We start from the raw sequence: 17,985 nt of genomic DNA on the forward strand, positions 1-17,985 counted from the left end.
TATATATATATACACACACACACAAAATATATTCATTTAAATGACCAAAGGGCACATTTTGCAAGCCAGCCTCCTTCTCGCCAGCACACAATCTTTCTCATTCCATGGGTCCTCAGCTGCTCTATTTTTCTATGCCATCACCTCTGCTACCATCTCTGGCGTCACTGCTTCTCTGGTTACGATCCCACACTCCACTCATGCTCTTCCCTCTTGATGGTCCTAGAGTCCTCTGTTCCTGGAATGAAAGATTAAATACTCCCCACTTTTTGTTTCATGTCTTCTACCTTTACAGTTGTGACCATTGCAATTAGTCATGATAACAATTACTCACTATTGAATCAAAAGAATCCTAGGATCCCCCATCCCTCCCTTTAACCAGACCCATCTTGTTGTTATTGTTGTTGTTGTTAAAAGTACCATGAAGTTGGTTCCAACTCATAGTGACCTTGCACAAGGTTTTTGAGGCTGTAAATCTTTATGGGAGCAGAAAGCCTCATCTTTCTCCCACGGAACCGCTGGTAGTTTCAAACTGCTGACCTTGCAGTAGGGTAGCCCGACTTGTAACCACTATGCTACCAGGGCTCCTTAGACCCATCTAGAGAAGAGGAAAACTATTCAATGGGGATTCTACCTTACCCCCCTTGTTCTGAAACTAAGCACACTCTTGAAAACTTGTAAGCCAGCCACTTCGTGCCTTTATAGCCCACCCCCACTCCTTCATTTTAGGTAGCCAATGTCTAAGTTGCTGATCCCTATCAACACTGTGTACTGAGTGGTTAGGCTTGATCCTTGATAAGACGACGCCTTCCCTCTTGGTTGGGATTTTGAGCAACTACATCTATAAGCAAAGGTCAAGTTCATCAAATTGCAGCAATTTACATTTGCTTCCTGTATCAAACTTCTTTATATTCCTCTAGTACCAAAACGAAATGGTTAATGTTCAACCATTTCAAGAGGAAGCATATGATCAAAAGCCAATGATACTGAAGGAGGAAGTCCAAAGTGCATTGAAGGAATTGACAAAGAACAAGGCACCAGGAATTGATGGAATATAAGTTGAAATCTTTCAAGAAAGTGAGGCGGCACAGGAGGCACTCACTCATCTCTGCCAAGAAATTTGGAAGATAACTATCTGGCCTACTGATTGGAAGAGATCCATATTTGTGCCCATTCCAAAGAGAGGTGACCCAATGGAATGCAGAAATCACAAGACCTTTTTAAAGTGTTGAAGAGCAAAGATGTCAGCTTGAGGACTAAAGTGCACCTGACTCAAGCCATGGTATTTTCAATAACCTCATATGCATGCGAAAACTGGACAGTGAATAAGGAAGACCATAGAAGAATTGATGCTTTTGAGTTATAGTGTTGGAGGAGAATATTGAAAGTGCCATTGCCTGCCAAAAGAACCAATAGATTCGTTTTGGAAGAAGTTCAGCCAGAATGCTCCTTGGTTACCAAGATGGCCAAACTTCATCTCTCATACTTCAGACATATTGTCAGGAGGGACCACTGGAGAAGTATATCATTTTTGGTAAGGTGGAGGGGTCAGAGAAAAAAAGGAAGACCCCCAATGAGATGGATAGGGCAAGTGGCAGCATTGATGGACTTAAGCGTGGCAACAGTAGTGAGGTTGGCCCAGGATCGGGCAGTGTTTTGTTCTGCTGTGCATAAGGTCGCTATGGGTAGGTGCCAACTCGATGGCACCTAACAACAACAGTAGTCAAGTTCTGGTCGGCAAGTCATCTAAGGTAGGTTAAATGGGTACTATCTGCAAGTTTGGATATTCTTGTATATGTCACTACACTTTGGATCAGCTGACCACTTCACTCTCAGCTCTAGCTCCCAGTGGCTAGGTCCATGGCCTAGGAGTACCCAAGTCTCCCTAAACTTCAGACCAACCAGCCCCTCCTCTTCTCTCTCTCATTTCAAAGTTGACAAGTATCTATGGAACATGGTCAAACTCAGCCTATGTCTTCATTGCTGCCTTTCCCCCGCTTCCATTCACAAGTAAACCAAGGCAGTCAGCAGCAAGCTTACCAGCCTGTTTGTGTGTTCCCTTTGAGTTTCAGTCTTGGAAGGGGGTTTCTCTTGATGGGCTGGCATTTCTTGCCTTGATGGTTCCCAGGCTAACAGTTTTGTTTTTTCTTGTAACAGCAAAGCAGTCTGCTTTTTTCTTTCCTAGTTGGTCTTTCTTTCAAGAAGTATCTTCTGTTCCTCTAGCTACTCATTTTCTGCGTGTACTTTCAAGTGGGAATGACCCATCTCAGAAGGTTCTGGATGGGGCTCAGGATTCCACCTAAGGCCCCATAATTGACAAAGGACGTACACCAAAGCACTCAGGAATACACCACCATTTAAACAACTAAAGGGCACACCCCACAAGCCTGCCCCCTCCCCCCAGTCATCAGCACACAGCCCCTCTCCCTCCTTGAGTCCAGGTGGACCTCTTTTTGGTTTTGTATTGTCCTTAATGCTATATCTAATTTATTTGCTTGTTCCTGTAGCACTTTACTGACTTCTTATATTCTTCTACCTTGCTGTGGATTATGTGAATGCATCATACTCCTGAATTCCTTATCAGGCTGTTCCAAAGCCAGCACTCCTTCCAATACAAATTTTAGCTCTTCCTCTTGCTCATTTGTTTGAGCTACTCTGTCTTGGTTCTGCATATGAGCAAAAATTTTCTGTTACTTTTTAGGCATAGTGGTGTTGTTGTATTTGTAATAATTAGATCAATGTATATTGCTGTATTCTTAAGATGTCTTCAATTGTCTCCTGGTAGATGTGATCAGGAGATGGGGATTTTCTTTTCACTGTTCTTACAGCTCAATTAAGTTTTTTTTTTTTTTTTTTTTTTTTAGGAGGTGTTGGTTATAGATGCTGCTCTGATGCATAGCAGTTGGCATTGGCTCTTGCCCAGATGGTGGGATCTTTTAGGGTGTGAGTGTAGCTTGGCTGTATGGCCGCAATTGCTGTCTCTTGACAGGTAAGGCAAATGAGAAAGACCCCCCTCCAAGATATAAGGGGGGGACCAAAAAAACCGACTAGACACGAAAGTCCAAGATCACAGAAAACAAAACAAAACAAATCTGTGGCAAAATATGAGTAAGACTTTAGCACCATTTTATGGCCTTCAAAGACACCTGAGAAATTTAAAGATGTTCCTGTTGTGCCTTATAATGCAATTCAAGCTTTTGTTTTGGGCCTTTTACTCCTACTCCCCCCCACCCCCACCCCCTCATCCCCTCAAGTCTGTTCAGGTATTTTCTCCTAGTGAGAACTAGCCCAGGGATGGTCAGACCTGCTTTGGAAGACTTTCCTCTTACAAGCTCTTCCTGTTGACTTCTCCCCCTTCTTCGAATCTGTGCCCAGCGATCCTCGCTGTGCAAATCCTTCTGTGTGTGTAGCAGAACCTTCCCTGGGAGGTGTCCACTCATTCAAGTATTCCTTCTTGTCCCCAGAGTGGAGATGGGTAGACAGAGGAAAAGAAAAGAATGAAAAAAGGAATGCGCGAACCCTTATCTCTGTCAATCCATCAGACCTCTGCAATGGAAGTGCTTTCTTGACCCTCTATCCACTCACTCCCATTCAAAATGGTTGTGACAGGATTCACTGGCCACCACAAATCAGAAGCCACTTCCTTTCTTGCTTGTGCTCCAAATCTTACTCCCATTAAGCACTCGATCCCCTTATTTGTCCCTTTATCTGAAGTTCAGAGTTCTGGGACCGTCCTCTGAACTTGTTTCATCCGGTATTCCATGTTTTCATTGGTGGGGGTCTGCAAAGCCTTTCTGCCTAGTCTGCCATTTGAAGTCCTAGTATTTTCAATAGCCTTATATGTCTGTGAAAGCTGGGCAATGGATAAGGAAGAGTATAGAAGAAGTGCTGCATTTGACTTATAGTGTTGGAGAATAATTTTAAAGGTACCATGGATTTCCAGAAGAACCAGCAAATCTGTGTTGGAAGTAGTACAACCTGAATGCTCCTTTGTTCTTGTTGTTAAGTGCTGTTGAGTCAGTTCCGACCCACAGCAACCCTGCATAAGGTTCCCGAGGAGTGGCTGATGAGTTTGAACCACCAACCTTGTAGTTCAAACCAACCTTGTGGTCTAGTGTTTATCCTACAGTACCACATCAGGACTCCAGAAGAAGCCAACATAAACCAGAATTCATCTCTAATACTTCAGACATATTATCAAGAGAAGGACATCATGCTTGGTAAATTGGAGGGTCAGCAAAACAGTTGGAGACCCCCAATGAGATGGACTGGCACAATGGCAGCAGCAATGGGCTCAAGCATAGCAGCAATTGTGAGGACGGCACAGGATCAGGCTGTGTTTTATTCTGTTGTACATAGGGTCACTATAGGTTGGAAACGATTAGAAGGCACCTAACAACAACAATGATTATATCATCTACAAATAGAGTTTTACTTTTTCTTTGCCTATTTGGATACCTTTAATTTTCCTTTCTTGCCTTACAGCTCTGGCTAAGACTACCAATACAATATTGAATAGGAGTGGTGATAAAAAGTATCCTTTTGTTTGCAAAGGGAATGCTTTGAGTTTATCTCTATTGAGAGTAAGGTTGGCTGTTGAATTTGTTTATGTGCCCTAATTATGCTGAGGAATTTCCCTTCTATTCCTATTTTATTGAGTGTTTTCATCAGGAATGTATGTTGGATTTGTCAAATGCCTTTTCTGCACTAACTGATATGATCATGTGGTTCTTTTCCTTTGTTTCATATATGTGGTGGATTACACTGATTGTTTTTCTAATATTGAACCATCCTTGCATAACCTGGTATGAATTCCACTTCGTCATCCATGTATTATTTTTGTGACATGTAGTTTAATTCTATTGGTTAGGATTGTGTTGAGAATTTTTGCATTTATGTTCATGTAGGGTATTGGTCTATCATTTTATTTTGTAGTGATGTCTCTGCCTGATTTTGGTATGAGTGCAATGCCTGCTTCATAAAATGTATCCAGGAGTTTTCCATCCTTTTCTATGTTCTGGAATAGTTTAAGAAGAATTGGTGTCAGTTCTTCTCTGATTGTTTGGTAGAATTCATCTAAGTAAAGCCATTAGGGATGGGACTCTTTCTTTTAACTGGGAGTTTTTTAATGACCTGATCAATTTCTCTTTTTCATAGATCTGTTCAAGCTTTCTATTTAGATCTGTTCAACTTTTCTACTTCATTTAGTGTTAGTTTAGGTAGGTCCTAAGTTTCTAGAAAGTTGTGCATTTCTTCTCGATTTTCAAATTTGTTGGAGTATAATTCTTCACAATATTCTCTTACTATCCTTTTTATTTGCATTGGTTCTGTTGTGACATCACCTATATCATTGCTTATGAGTGCTATTTACATCTTCTCCTTTTGTTAGGTTTTCCAAGGGCTTGTCAATTTTGTTAATCCTTTCAGACAACAAGCTTCTTGTCTTATTGATGTTTCTGTTTTTCTATTATCTAAATCATTTATTTCTACTCTAATCATTATTATATCTTTTCTCCTGGTGGCTGTAGGCTCACTTTGCTGCTCTTCTTCTGATTGTTATAGATGTTTCATTAATGTGTTGATTTTGGTTCTTTCTTCTTTTAGGATATATGCATTTATGGCTATAAACTGTCCTCTAAGCACTGCTTTTGCTTTGTCTCAAATGTTTTGGTATGTTGTGTTTTAGTTCTCATTTGATTCAAGGATTCTTAAAATTTGTTCTATTACCCAGTAGCTTTTAAGCAGGGTTTTATTCAATTTCCACGTTATTTGATTTTTACCCTTGGCCTTCTTATTTCTGATTTTATAGCATTGTGATCTGAAAAGATGCTTTGTAGTATTTTGATGTCTCAAAATTTATTGAGGCTTGTTTTGTGGCCTAACATATATGATCTATTCTGGAGACTGTTCCATGTGCACTGGAAAAGAACTTATATTTTGCTGTTGAGTTGAGTACTATGTATAAGTATATGAGTTCAACTTGGTGGATTGTGTTGTTTAGTTCTTCTGTGTTTTTACTGAGTTTTGTTCTAGTTGTTTTGTCCTTCATTGAAGTTGGTCTCCTACTATTATTGGCTCCTGGTGTGGCACTGTAGGATAAGCACTGGACTGCTAATTGGAAGGTCAGCAATTCAAACCCACCGGCTGCTCCTCAGAAACTATACATTGGGTCACTAAGAGTCGGAACTGACTTGACAGCACTTAACAACAACTATTATTGTAGTTGTTCAATTCTTTCTTCAAATCTGTTAGAGTTTGATTTATATATTTTGAGGCTTAAAGAGGTCTTTTGCAGACGATTTTTCCAATGCAATATGTTGTTTGATTTCTTGACTGCTGCTTCCTTGGGCCATTCAAATTTTCTTTGTTAATCCTGAGAGATAGGCATCATTATCCCATTTTGAAGAGGAGTAAAACTAAAGCTCAGAAAGGTACAAAGTCCTAGCTGAGGTCAACCAATAGGCTGGGGAAGAGCATAGATTCAAACCCAGGTCTGCCAGTCTCCAAAGCACATTCTTTTTGTAGCATACCATGGGGCCTCACAACAAGGACACCCACAGAGGAGATGCCCTCTCCAAGACAATGGGGACACTGTGATGAGAATCACAGGCCCGCCTTCTTCCATGAAAACAGAAAGGGAGGATACATACAGGCTTGGCTTCCAGGCCAGAAACTGCTTCTGCATTACCTTGGTTACATCAAATAAGGACCCACCCCTAAAGCAGAAAACAGCATAAAGAAGGCTGGGCCAAGATGAAGAAGAGAAATCAGGGTTTACTTCATTCATTTCCCAACTCTGAATCCAGCACAACCTTCCCATCTTATTTAATTCATATATGTCATTTTATTTCAGAGAGGTTGAAACAAAGCAGAGGGACTGTCCACCACTGAAGCAAAAGACCCTTTAGGGGATGCCTCCTACTCATTATTTCCTTTTCAACATGCTATCCGGCTTCCTTGAGTCCCAGTTTTCTCAAGTCTAGGACACCAAGATAATACTCCCTGATGTATTCATAAGGTCTCAAGACATAAAATCACACATTTAAATATCAAGGTATTAATATCAGAGTAACTGCTAATCAAAGCTCTCTGCTCCCATGTTGAGTGGCCTTAGACAAGTCCTTTCTCTCAGAGGCCTCGGTCTTCTGACATGTAAAATGACTAGGTTGAGCTGGAAGATTTTAAGGGTCCCTCCAACTCAAAGTTTCTTGGCTTTTATGCTGTTACTATTAAAATCCTCTATGTCATGCATGACTGATGCTTCCCCGAGTTCCAGCGCATATTTGTGCTCCCCTTTATCACAGCACTTGTTAATGGGTTGCTATCGTCCTTCTCTTCCAATAGATTATCTCTGTTCCTACTGTCTACACTAAGGTCTCATCATTTCTCATCTAGACTGTGGCACCAGCCTCCTTACTAGCTGCTCTTCCATCTAGCTACCGAACTGTCCTCTAAAGGAGATTTCAATTATAGATGCCCTGAAACCAGTAACTACAGAACAGCAATCACTGAATTCCCTGCCTGCTATAGCACAAAGGTATGGCACATACTAGGCATATAATAGTCACTAGACTGACCTTGATCTCATAAATCTGGTGAGCTCCTACATGGCCTCTCCCTCCTTCCCTTCCATAGCATAGACCTTTACAAGTCTATTATGAACAATAATGCTTATTGCTGACTAAACACATGCAGGGTGCTAAGCACTTCATATGTGCCATCTTATTTAATTCTCAAAACAATCACAAATAAGATGAGTTATTTATGAAATTTGCTAGCACATCAGATATATAGTCATGTAAAATGTCTCCCAGTTTTATAATCAAATTTAAGGGAAGGAAGAAATAGATACATCACAGATATAATGACAATAATTCTAAAGTGGTTATTTAAAGTAAAATATTATTTCTGTTTAGAATACACTATCCTACATTCTGGAATACAGTAGGAAATCACAAAGTCTACAGTTGCCACCATGTTGCTGTTGTTGTCAAGTAGTGTGGAGTCAGTTCTGACTCAGGGATCTTGAATAGGGTTTGTGAGGTAAGGCTGGTGGGTTTGAACTGCCAACTTTGAGGTTAACAGTCCAATGCCTATCCTACAGCTTCACACCAAGACTCCTTTATTTGCCATCATGTCACCCCTTAAAAAGGTATAAAAATCATAATTTGCTGTTGTTGTTAAGTGCCCTTGAGTCAGTTCCGACTCATAGTGACCCTTTATAGGGTTTCTGTGGCTTTAATCTTTATGGGAGCAGATAATCTCATCTTTTTCCTGCAAATATCTTATAGCTACAAAGAAATGCATTGGTATTAGTGAATTGGTACATATCAAGTGAGAGTAATAATAAATCTACATCTGAAATGCTAAAAGAATAATCCTGATGAGTATGACATCTTTGTTTTGAAAAGGATGCTATGCTTCGATCTTCTCTGGGTTGGTTTGTTTGCTAGCCTCTACCTCTAGAGGACAGGGCAGCATTAGCCATCATTTACCATCCTTAACATCCTCACCCGTTCCCATTTTCCATCGAGATCGGGACTTTGATAGGTGTGCTAGGCAGCCAGGAAAAGTTTCTTATACATTTTTGTAAGGGGCAACATGAATTTTACATGTCATAAAATTTTGTTTTATTCCCATTTAGTTCTTGAGAAAATTGAGGCTCTGAAAGTTAAAGGACTTAGCTTAAAAAAAAACAAAACAAAAAAAAACTTAAAACATCTTCCTTCCATGGCACCACACTTTCTCTAAATACTAGGGTTCAAGAGAGCTTAATCTACAAAGTGCTTGGGACAGACTTCCCCATATAAAAGCTTTCAAGTTTGGATACCCAGAGAGAGATCAAATACCATGAAGAAGTTAGAGTAACTTAGGTCAAATCATGTTGTCCAAGTGAGCCCCCCCCCCTCAAAAGAAGAAAGGTGTTTACTCATCACTCTCCCTGTAACCAATGTTTATTATTTTGCTAGAGAATACATTATTTTGCTAAGTAATACACATTTTATTCTGACTCCAAGATATACCATTCATTAAAGATTTGATGGATAAATAAGAGACTTCCCACAGACCAAGCAGACTACACACAAATCCTTTGCAGGTCTCTCTGCTTCTTTAGGAGAAGAAGATTGCGGACCAAGATTGAGGGCAAAGACTATGGCATGACATGGTCACAACATGGTAGGTAAAGAGACTGGCCTAAATATCTCCAGAGTCTTGTCCAACTATACCCCTACTTCTACAAACCAGGATACTGATGAGTATGGGGAATAGAGATAGTAGGCCAATGGCCAAGAGAATTTTAGATTGGAGCCATCTCTCTGTACAGGAGTCCTGGAAAGAATTTTTTAAATTGGGTATACCTGGCCATTAGCACACCAGGACTTAGTCTGACAATCATTTGTCTACTCAGCATTAAACAGCTACTATGTGCTATACTGTGCTTCCACAGTTTGTATCTCCTGCACTTATGCCCATAGTACCTAGCATAAGGTCTGACATTTCTATGTACTCAATATATGCTAGTTAAATATGAATCTGAGACAGGCTCTCAGTCTAGTAGACACAAAGTATAAACAAAGAACCATAAAGGTATAAAAAGGGGCAAAGTGCTGATTTCAAGGTTCAGGGATAGATTGAGCATCCTAGGGACCAGGGAGGAAACACGGCCGAGATGGCAGCTGAGCTATGCCTGAGAACTGGATATAGCAACCCAGGAGAAGGAAAGAGCATGAACAAAGACCTAGGGGGCTACCATGGGGGGTCTGGGGAGGTAACAATGTGGGAACATAGTTCAGTCTGGCTGGAATATGGCCTGTGTCAAGGGGATTATAAGATGAGATGAGCAAGATATATTGGGGTAGATCATAAGAGGCCCATGCACAATAGTGGAGGAGTATATTATCCTATCATTCCAAAGAGAGAATGAAACCATTGGAGTCATACTGCAGAAAGGTTGACCTGGCTGCCCCTCATCTGAGGCTTGATGGAGTAAGAGCAGGAGGGGCAATCTATGAGACTTTGGCAATAATCCAGGAGGTAACCATGAGGTAATGCCTGGCTAAAGCAGTGGTCCTGGAAGCTGTGTTGGGACAAGACTGGAGCCACACCTGTAACTGTTGTTAGTGGCACCAAGTTGGTTCCAACTCATAACGACCCTGTATAGGGCTTCCGAGGCTGTAAATCCTTGTGGGTGAAGAAGGCCTCATGTTTCTTCTGAAGAGCAACTGGTGGGCTTGAACCGCTGACCTTGTGGTTCGCAGTCCAGGGCTTATCATACAGAGCCACTGCACTCCCGGAGCCACACATTAAGTCTTTAAATCTTGTCTGCAGGAGACAATGGTGTACCATAGACTTTGGAGCCAGAAAGTTCTGAGGCCTCATCCCAGTTGTGTAACCTCAGGCAGGTTGCTACACTTCTCTGATCTCATTCTCATCTGAAAATGGGGAATACGAGAAAGCAAACATGTCACCTTGAGAACTAAGATAGGTTGTGACCCAAGCCATAGTATTTCATCACCTCAAATGCATGTGAAAGCTATACAATGAATACAGAAGATGAAACAAAAATTGATTATTTGAATTATGGTGTTGGTGAAGAATACTGAATGTAACATGCAATTCCAGAAAAATGAACACATCTGTCTTGGGAAAAGGACAGCCAGAATGCTCCTTACAAATGAGAATGGCAAGACTTTGTCTCACATACTTTGGATATGTTATCAGGAGGGAACAGTCCCTGGGGAAAGACATCATGCCTGGTAAGCTAAAGAGTCAAAGAAAAAGTGAAAGACCTTCAATGAGATGAACTGACAAAGTGGCTGCAAGAAGAAGCTCAAACATAGCAATGATTGTGAGGATGGCATAGGACCGGGCAGTGTTTCATTTGGTTGTACATAGAGCTACTATGAGCTGGAACTGACTTAATAATACCTAACAAGCACAAGAACAACCCCCTGGCAGGTGGGTGCTATGGTGGTTTTTATTGGGTAAAGTTTTACTAAAGGTAATACATTGACAGAGAATTTCCAGAGATTCAAGCCAGATTCAGAAGAGCATGTGGAATGAGGGATATCATTGCTGATGTCCAATGGATCTTGGCTGAAAGCAGAGAATACCAGAAAGATGTTTACCTGTGCTTTATTGACTATGCCAAGGCTTTCACTTGTGTGGATCATGACAAGCTATGGACAACATTGCGAAGTATGAGTATTCCTGAACACTTAACTGTGCTCATAAGGAATCTGCACATGGACCAACAGGCAGTTGTTCGAACAGAACATGGGAACACTGAATGGTTTAAAATTAAGAAAGGTGTGCGACAGGGTAGTATTCTTTCACCATACTAATTCAACCTGTATGTTGAGCAAATAATCCGAGAAGCTGTGTTATATGAAGAAAAACGTGGCATCAGGATTAGAGGAAGACTCATTAACAACCTGCGATATGCATATGAAAGTGAAGAGGACTTAAAATACTTACTGATGAAGATCAATGAGCACAGCCTTCGGTATGGATTACATCTCAATGTCAAGAAAACAAAAATCCTCACCACTGGACCAATAAACAACATATCTAATCAATGGAGAAAAGATTGAAGTTGTCAAGGACTTCATTCTTCTTGGATCAGCTATCAACATTCAGCAGTCAAGAAATCAAAGGACATATTGCATTAGGCAAATCTGCTGCACAAGACCTTTTTAAAGTGTTGAAGAACAAAGATGTCAGCTTGAGGACTAAGGTGCGCCTGACCCAAGCCATGGTAGTTTCAATAACCTCATATGCATTCGAAAGCTGGACAGTGAATAAGGAAGACTATAGAAGAATTGATGCTTTTGAGTTATGGTGTTGGAGGAGAATATTACAAGTGCCATGGGCTACCAAAAGAACCAACAGATCAGTGTTGCAAGAAGTGCAGCCACAGTGCTCCTTGGAGTGGCCAAACTTCGTCTCTCATACTTCGGACATATTATCAGGAGGGACCAGTCACTGGAGAAGGGTATCATGTTTGGTAGGGTGGAGGGTTAGAGAAAAAAAGGAAGACCCCCAGTGAGATGGATTGGCAGAGTGGCAGCATCAATGGACTCAAGCGTGGCAACAGTAGTGAGGTTGGCCCAGGACCAGGCGGTGTTTAGTTCTGTTGTGCATAGGGTCGCTATGAGTCAGTACCAACTGGATGGCACCTAACAACAGCAACAAGTAGGTATATTCAGTATTCTTCACCAATACTATAATTCAAATAATCAATTCTTTTTTCATTTTTCCTATTCATTGTACAGCTTTCACATGCAATTGAGATGACTGAAATACTGTGGCTTGGGTTATGCGTATCTTAGTTCTCATGGTGATATCTTTGCTTTCTCGTATCCCCGTTGTTAGATGAGGAAATGAGAATCAGAGAGGTGTAGCAATCTGCCTGAGATAATGAGATAAAAGGCATTGTTACATGGCAAGTTACACTAAATATTGTGCCTTTGGTATGCTATCTAACCTTTCTGGGTCTCAGTTTCCTCATCTGCAAAATAGAGTTAATCGCAGTATCTATCTCAAAGGATTCATGTGAAGGCTGAATGAATTAATGCATGGAAAGCACTTAGAACAAATAGTGCTTGGCACACAGTATGTGCAGTAAAAAAAAAAAAAAATGCTAGCTATTATTACATAAAGTCACACAGGGTGGTTCCTGGCAGACAGAAGGCTGAGATTCACTCAGTACACGTGTGGCCTCTTCTCCATGCTCTAGGCCTTTCTATGCTTCCAGCAAATTAAGAGGCCACAGTAGGCAAGGGTGAGACAGGTGAGGAAAGAGCAGAGAGCAAGCCTGAGTCTGGCTTCTCTCTTCCACTTTTCTCTCCATAGGAAACCAAGATACTACCCACTCTCTTTCAAAGTCTCCCTCTAACCCCACCCTCCATCCCCAACTATTGGCCTGCCCTGCCCTAATCCCTCCTTTCTCTGATCCTAAGCAGTCTCTCTGGCTGGGAATGGGGCAGCGGGGAGCCTCTGCAAAGGCAAGGATCATGGTGTTTGTTCAGCCTGGTGGCCCCTCCTGCTCTTTGTACACAGCCAAGAAATGTTTGTGGATGTCAACAGCCCCATTTGTGCCCCAGATTTAGGCAGAAAAACAAGACTCCTCTAGCTGTCTTTAAACTCAACATCATCATTTTCTCCCACACCAAGTATAATGCTCACAACATACTGGGGGGAAAGGTAAATGGTTTTCCCTCCTAGAAAGAAGGTGCAACCCCTGCGGAAAATACCTTAGACCTCAAAGGAGATAAGATTTCCCTGGAGCTTCTTCCTGGGTGCTCGCTCTAACTCCCTCATTCCCAGCACCCTCAAGTCCTGACAGAGCATCTCACTGAAATAAGGAAGACAGTCCAATAGTCATGTGTTAGGGCATACATTGCCCTGGTTATCAAGAATACCAGGCTGGTACCTCTAGTTGCTGTCCCCAAATGTGAGCCAACTTGCAGAGTAGGCGTGGGGATAGAATCTGGAGCACTACCACCAAACCAGCTCCAGCCTGCTGCCTACAGCAGTGCCTGAGTTGGGCCCAGGCAACAAGAGTGGTTGCTTCTTTGGCATGAAGCAACTCAGCAGTGGCCCCTGTTATTGTTAAGTGCTGTGGAGTCACTTCCGACTCATAGTGACCCTGTAGGGGTTTCAAGGTTTTAAATCTTTGTGGGAAGAGAAAGCCTCATCTTTCTACTGTGGAACAGCTGGTGAGTTCAAATTCGGATTTTGTGGTTTGCAGTCCAGCGTTTATCCTATGGAACTATCGTACTCCCAGCAGTGGTCCCTTGTTGTTGTTGTAAGTGCTGTCCAATGTATTATTCTGAGTACCAGTACCACAAGTGGACACAAGGCCAAGATCAACAAAAGCAGCGCTCTTCTCTGATCAATTTCAGGTAAAAAGACCTGCGCATTGGTCAGGCCTAAGAGTTACATAAAAACAAAAAAGCCAACCAAGCTCTCACATACAGACGACCAGTGTCGAGAAGGAAGTAAAGGCTACTTTTGCTCTATGCAGTGCTAGAAAGTCCACATTCATAGAACAGAGCAGAAGGGATACCAGCATAATGAAACTTGTCTAGAAGAGACAGTGCAGGGGGATGTGGGAATCATAGGCAAATATGAGTGGAGCTCAACATGACAACTAACATCCAAAGCAATAAAACAAATTTACAGGATTGGGAGTCCGTCTTATTAGTAGCATCACCTCCAGTGTGTCATTTTACTTCTCAGAGTAAAATGTGAACTGTGGTGATGGGCTCCCAGGATCATTGTTGGTATTATTGTTAAGTGCTGTTCGGCCCAAGTCCCACTTCCCTCTTCGTCCACCAGAGGGAGCCTGGAAGGCTGGTACCAGCTCTACCTATCCTCCCCCAATGCTGCAGCCTCTGCTGTTAAACTCCCACTCTGCCTGCCCTCGCTTCCAGTGGCAGCCTTCTCAACCCGCTCCTTAAAAACCCAGATCAGGCCTGGCAGGGGAGTCGTTTGCAGCAACACTTGTGGCAGCAATGTCTACTGCATCAAGGCCCTCATGATGCCTGACCAGGAGGCAGAGTGGAAAGGAGAGAGACACAGACTTGTCTTCCTCATCTCCACTCATCCCAGAGTCATCTCTTCCTGCTAAAATTCTCTACATAGTTAAGGCTCCTCTGGCCTCTTTCAGTTCAGCATCTGTTTGGGTTCTGGAATTAAGAGATTGCTGTGAGTTAGAAAGCTCTAACCTTGAGCATGGTTTATTCATCTTGGAGCCTCAGTTTCCCCATCTCTAAATTGGAGTTGATTATGGTCACTGCATAGAACCTGTTGTGACGGCCAAAAGAGCTAATAATGGATGTGCAAACGTTGGTTAATATGTGGTTAGGAGAAGTTCAAAGTACTAGTTAACCCCCCTTATTAATCCAGTTGGAAACACAAAGAAAGAAAATCCAACAAACAACCTGGAGGGTGCACAAAAGAAGGGAAGGACCAAGAGACAGGCCTGCATGATTGGCAGAAGCACAGAGTTCAGGAGCAAATAGGCTTCCGGCTAGCCCAGAGACCAGACCTGTGTCTAGAGGATGGAAAATCTGAGATAAGGGAATTTTGGAATTGGGAAAACCCAGATTACATCAAGCTGCTTTATACCTGATTCAGGAATTTTGCTTTGTCCATCAGACCCCGACCTGGCCACTGCTGGGCATGTCTAGAAAAGCCCTGTCCCCACTACTTGAGGCATCCCACTGCATCATCAGACAGCCAGCTTAGAAAGTCTTTCCTGATTTATTCCCAAATCTTCCCATTACTCCTGATTTTAGCCTCTAGAGGCAACATATAATGAAGCTGCTTCCTCTATCACAGGCCTGACCCCTCTAGAAAAGTCAGGCTCAAGCACCACAATGCCCCATCCAAACTACTCTGCCCCTACCCCACCATGGCCCTCCGAATGGGCCGTAGTCTATCTGCATCCTTTCTCCAAGGTGGTGCCCCAAGATATACACAGTCCTCCAGGAATGGGTTCTTGGCTTGCTTGCCTGGACAGGAGAGTCCATACTTCTTACCCCCGAACTACTCTGTGGCAGTCTACACCAACGCTGAGCTAAGGGTGTGCTGCAATGGAGCCTAGCCCTCAAGCTGCAGCTGCTGCTCCTGGGGCCCAGCCATCTCAACCCAGCACCCCAGCCTGCTGCCTCACCACGGGGGAGTTGCAGAGAGCTGTCTCCCAGCAAATTTCCTGAGGCAGAAGGCTTCCCCACCCCCAGCCCAGCCTCCAAGAGACACTCCACTGGTTGTGGCACATGGTAGGACCAGCTGAGCAGTGAAGGGGGTGGGGGAAGCCTGTCCATTCGCTAGAGGACTTCAGACTTGCTCTGTGGTGTGGCTGGATTAGTCACAGAAACATCATCAAATTGAAGCTGGAAGAGCCCTGAAAGAGCATGTCTTGCCTTTAAAAAAGATATGGAGGAACTGATAGGCTGAGAGAGGAAGGGACTCAGTCAAGGTCACAAAGCCAATCTGCAGCAGAGCTGGAAGGCAAACCCAGGTCTCCTAACTCCCAGTTCAATGTTCTTCCTAATACAGCAGAAAACAAGGGAGACTTTAGGGAAGTCCTTTGAGTCAGCATGCCCTTGACTCAGCCTGACACATGTATTACAACCAGATCATGATGGTATCTACACGAATAAAAGTGGCATTAGCCCCATATGTCCCACCAACCTAAGAGATATTGTCAAGGTATACCAAATAGACAGGCAAGTCCCAACATAAATACTGGAAAGGATCCAACAATAGAGGAGATCTGTAGACTTTTCTTCTTCCTGCTACAGCTATTTAGCTGGGTGCTGATTTTCTTGAAGGGTGGCAAGAAGGTGGACTTTGAGGAACTAGCCAAGGGCCTGATCTCCATCTTTGCTTCCTCATCTTTGCTCCTCCAGGCCAGGATGTGCTGCAGTTTCCCTTAGAGAGACATCTCAGCCTCCAGCAGCCATTCTGGTCCCCACCTGCCTCTCTGGGAAAGGATGGAACTGAGGCTGCCAGAGGAGATGAGATCAGGCCCGCACTTAAAACCTACAACAGAGACCCAAACAGGGCCAGAGGGGGAGGAGAGGTTTCTCTCCCTAGGGGCTCTGAGTTGACAACACCATCACCAACAATAAAAATATCAAGCTAAATAAATGAAAAGTCATCCTCTGGCAAGGATCTAGGTAGGGGATGAAGGGGGAGGGGTGCACAATGATTGCTCTAGCCCCTCACTGAACAGGTTTGGACAAGGGGAGACACCTGCACTCATCTGGGCATCCCAATCTGGTGTGGCTACGGAAAGGATGTCAGCTGGATGAGGAGGACCCAGCTTCTCCAGGTGGGCTGGGATAGCAGCATGAAAGAGGGAGAGGAGGAAATGGAATCAGGCACAGGCATCTTACTTTATTGGCTGGCGGACAAGTTGGACAGGGATTTAGAGAGGAAGGGTGGAAGGAGAGGAAGGCACAAACACACGTTCCTTACTTTCTCTGGAGGGTTGTGGCGGGACTGGTGCTGGTACTGGTGCTGTGGCCTCCACCGGCCCCGGGGCTAGAGCTCCTGGATGCGCCACGGCTCAGCTGGCCCCGCTCCCGCGGTGGCCGTGACCCCACGCCCACCACCGCTGAATAGCTGGCTTCCTTCTCACGGCCTGGGTGGGCTGACCCGGCCTCCCGCCCGCCACGCTCACGACTTAGGGCTGGGTTCTCGTGGTGCAGGTGGCACTGAGCCACATCGCGCTCGCGGGGTGGGTAGGCAGAGTCCTGGAGCGGGTAAGAGGCGTCCCGCTCCTTGTCCCGATACACAGCCTCCCGATTCTGGTAGGCGCCGTCCCGGTTCGGATAGCCCACGTCTCGAGCTGCCTGGTGGAACTGGCTCTCCCTCAGTTCTCGGTGATGAAACTGGGTCTCTCGAAGGTTCTGGTACTGGCTCTCTCGGCCAGGGCTATCTCGTGCACCATGGGGGTCCCGGTGCAGTTCCCCACGGTGTAGTTGGCTCTCTTCCCTCAGGTCTCGGTTCTCCTGGGTGAGCTGGTCTAGCTGGCCCTCCAGCTCTTCAATGCGCCGTCTCTGGGTCTCCAGCAACTGCTGCTGACTCTCGATGATGTTGTTCAGCTCCAGCAGGTACTCCACCGCCCTGTTGGGGCTCTCGGAGCCCGGGCCCCCCGGGGGCCCCGACCCCGCCTCCATCCTGGCAGCCCAGGGACAGGGGAAAGGGCAGGAGAGCCCGGTCCCCGCTCGCTCACTGCGCCACCCTCCCCCGGGCCCAGCCGGGGGAGGGGGCCGACGGGACGCGAGGGCGCGCACCGGGCTTGAGGGCCCGGGGGCCCTAGGGGGCCCGGGAGACAGCGCTGGGGCCGGCGGCACAGGGAGCAGGAGCTGAAGCTACCGCTGCCTCCGCCACCACCACCACCACAGAGCGGGAGGACGCGGCCCACGGCGCTCCGCCCGCTGCGGAGTCACTGCGCAGCGCGGCCGCGTG

The 17,985-nt window shown here is 44.5% G+C and overlaps 1 protein-coding gene across 1 annotated transcript in view; it reads right to left on the reverse strand.

Annotated features, from left to right (window-relative positions):
* Positions 1-17,693, reverse strand: part of IQSEC2 (IQ motif and Sec7 domain 2) — a 131,797-nt gene extending 114,104 nt beyond the window's left edge. The window contains exon 1 of the mRNA XM_006875264.1: positions 16,990-17,693. Coding sequence (XP_006875326.1) covers positions 16,990-17,693 — 704 coding nt within the window. The remainder of the gene's footprint in view (positions 1-16,989) is intronic.
* Between the last annotated feature and the right edge of the window lie 292 nt (positions 17,694-17,985).

This window comes from Chrysochloris asiatica, unplaced genomic scaffold (genome assembly GCF_000296735.1).
Source record: "Chrysochloris asiatica unplaced genomic scaffold, ChrAsi1.0 scaffold00315, whole genome shotgun sequence".
Classification (NCBI taxonomy): Eukaryota; Metazoa; Chordata; class Mammalia; order Afrosoricida; family Chrysochloridae; genus Chrysochloris; species Chrysochloris asiatica.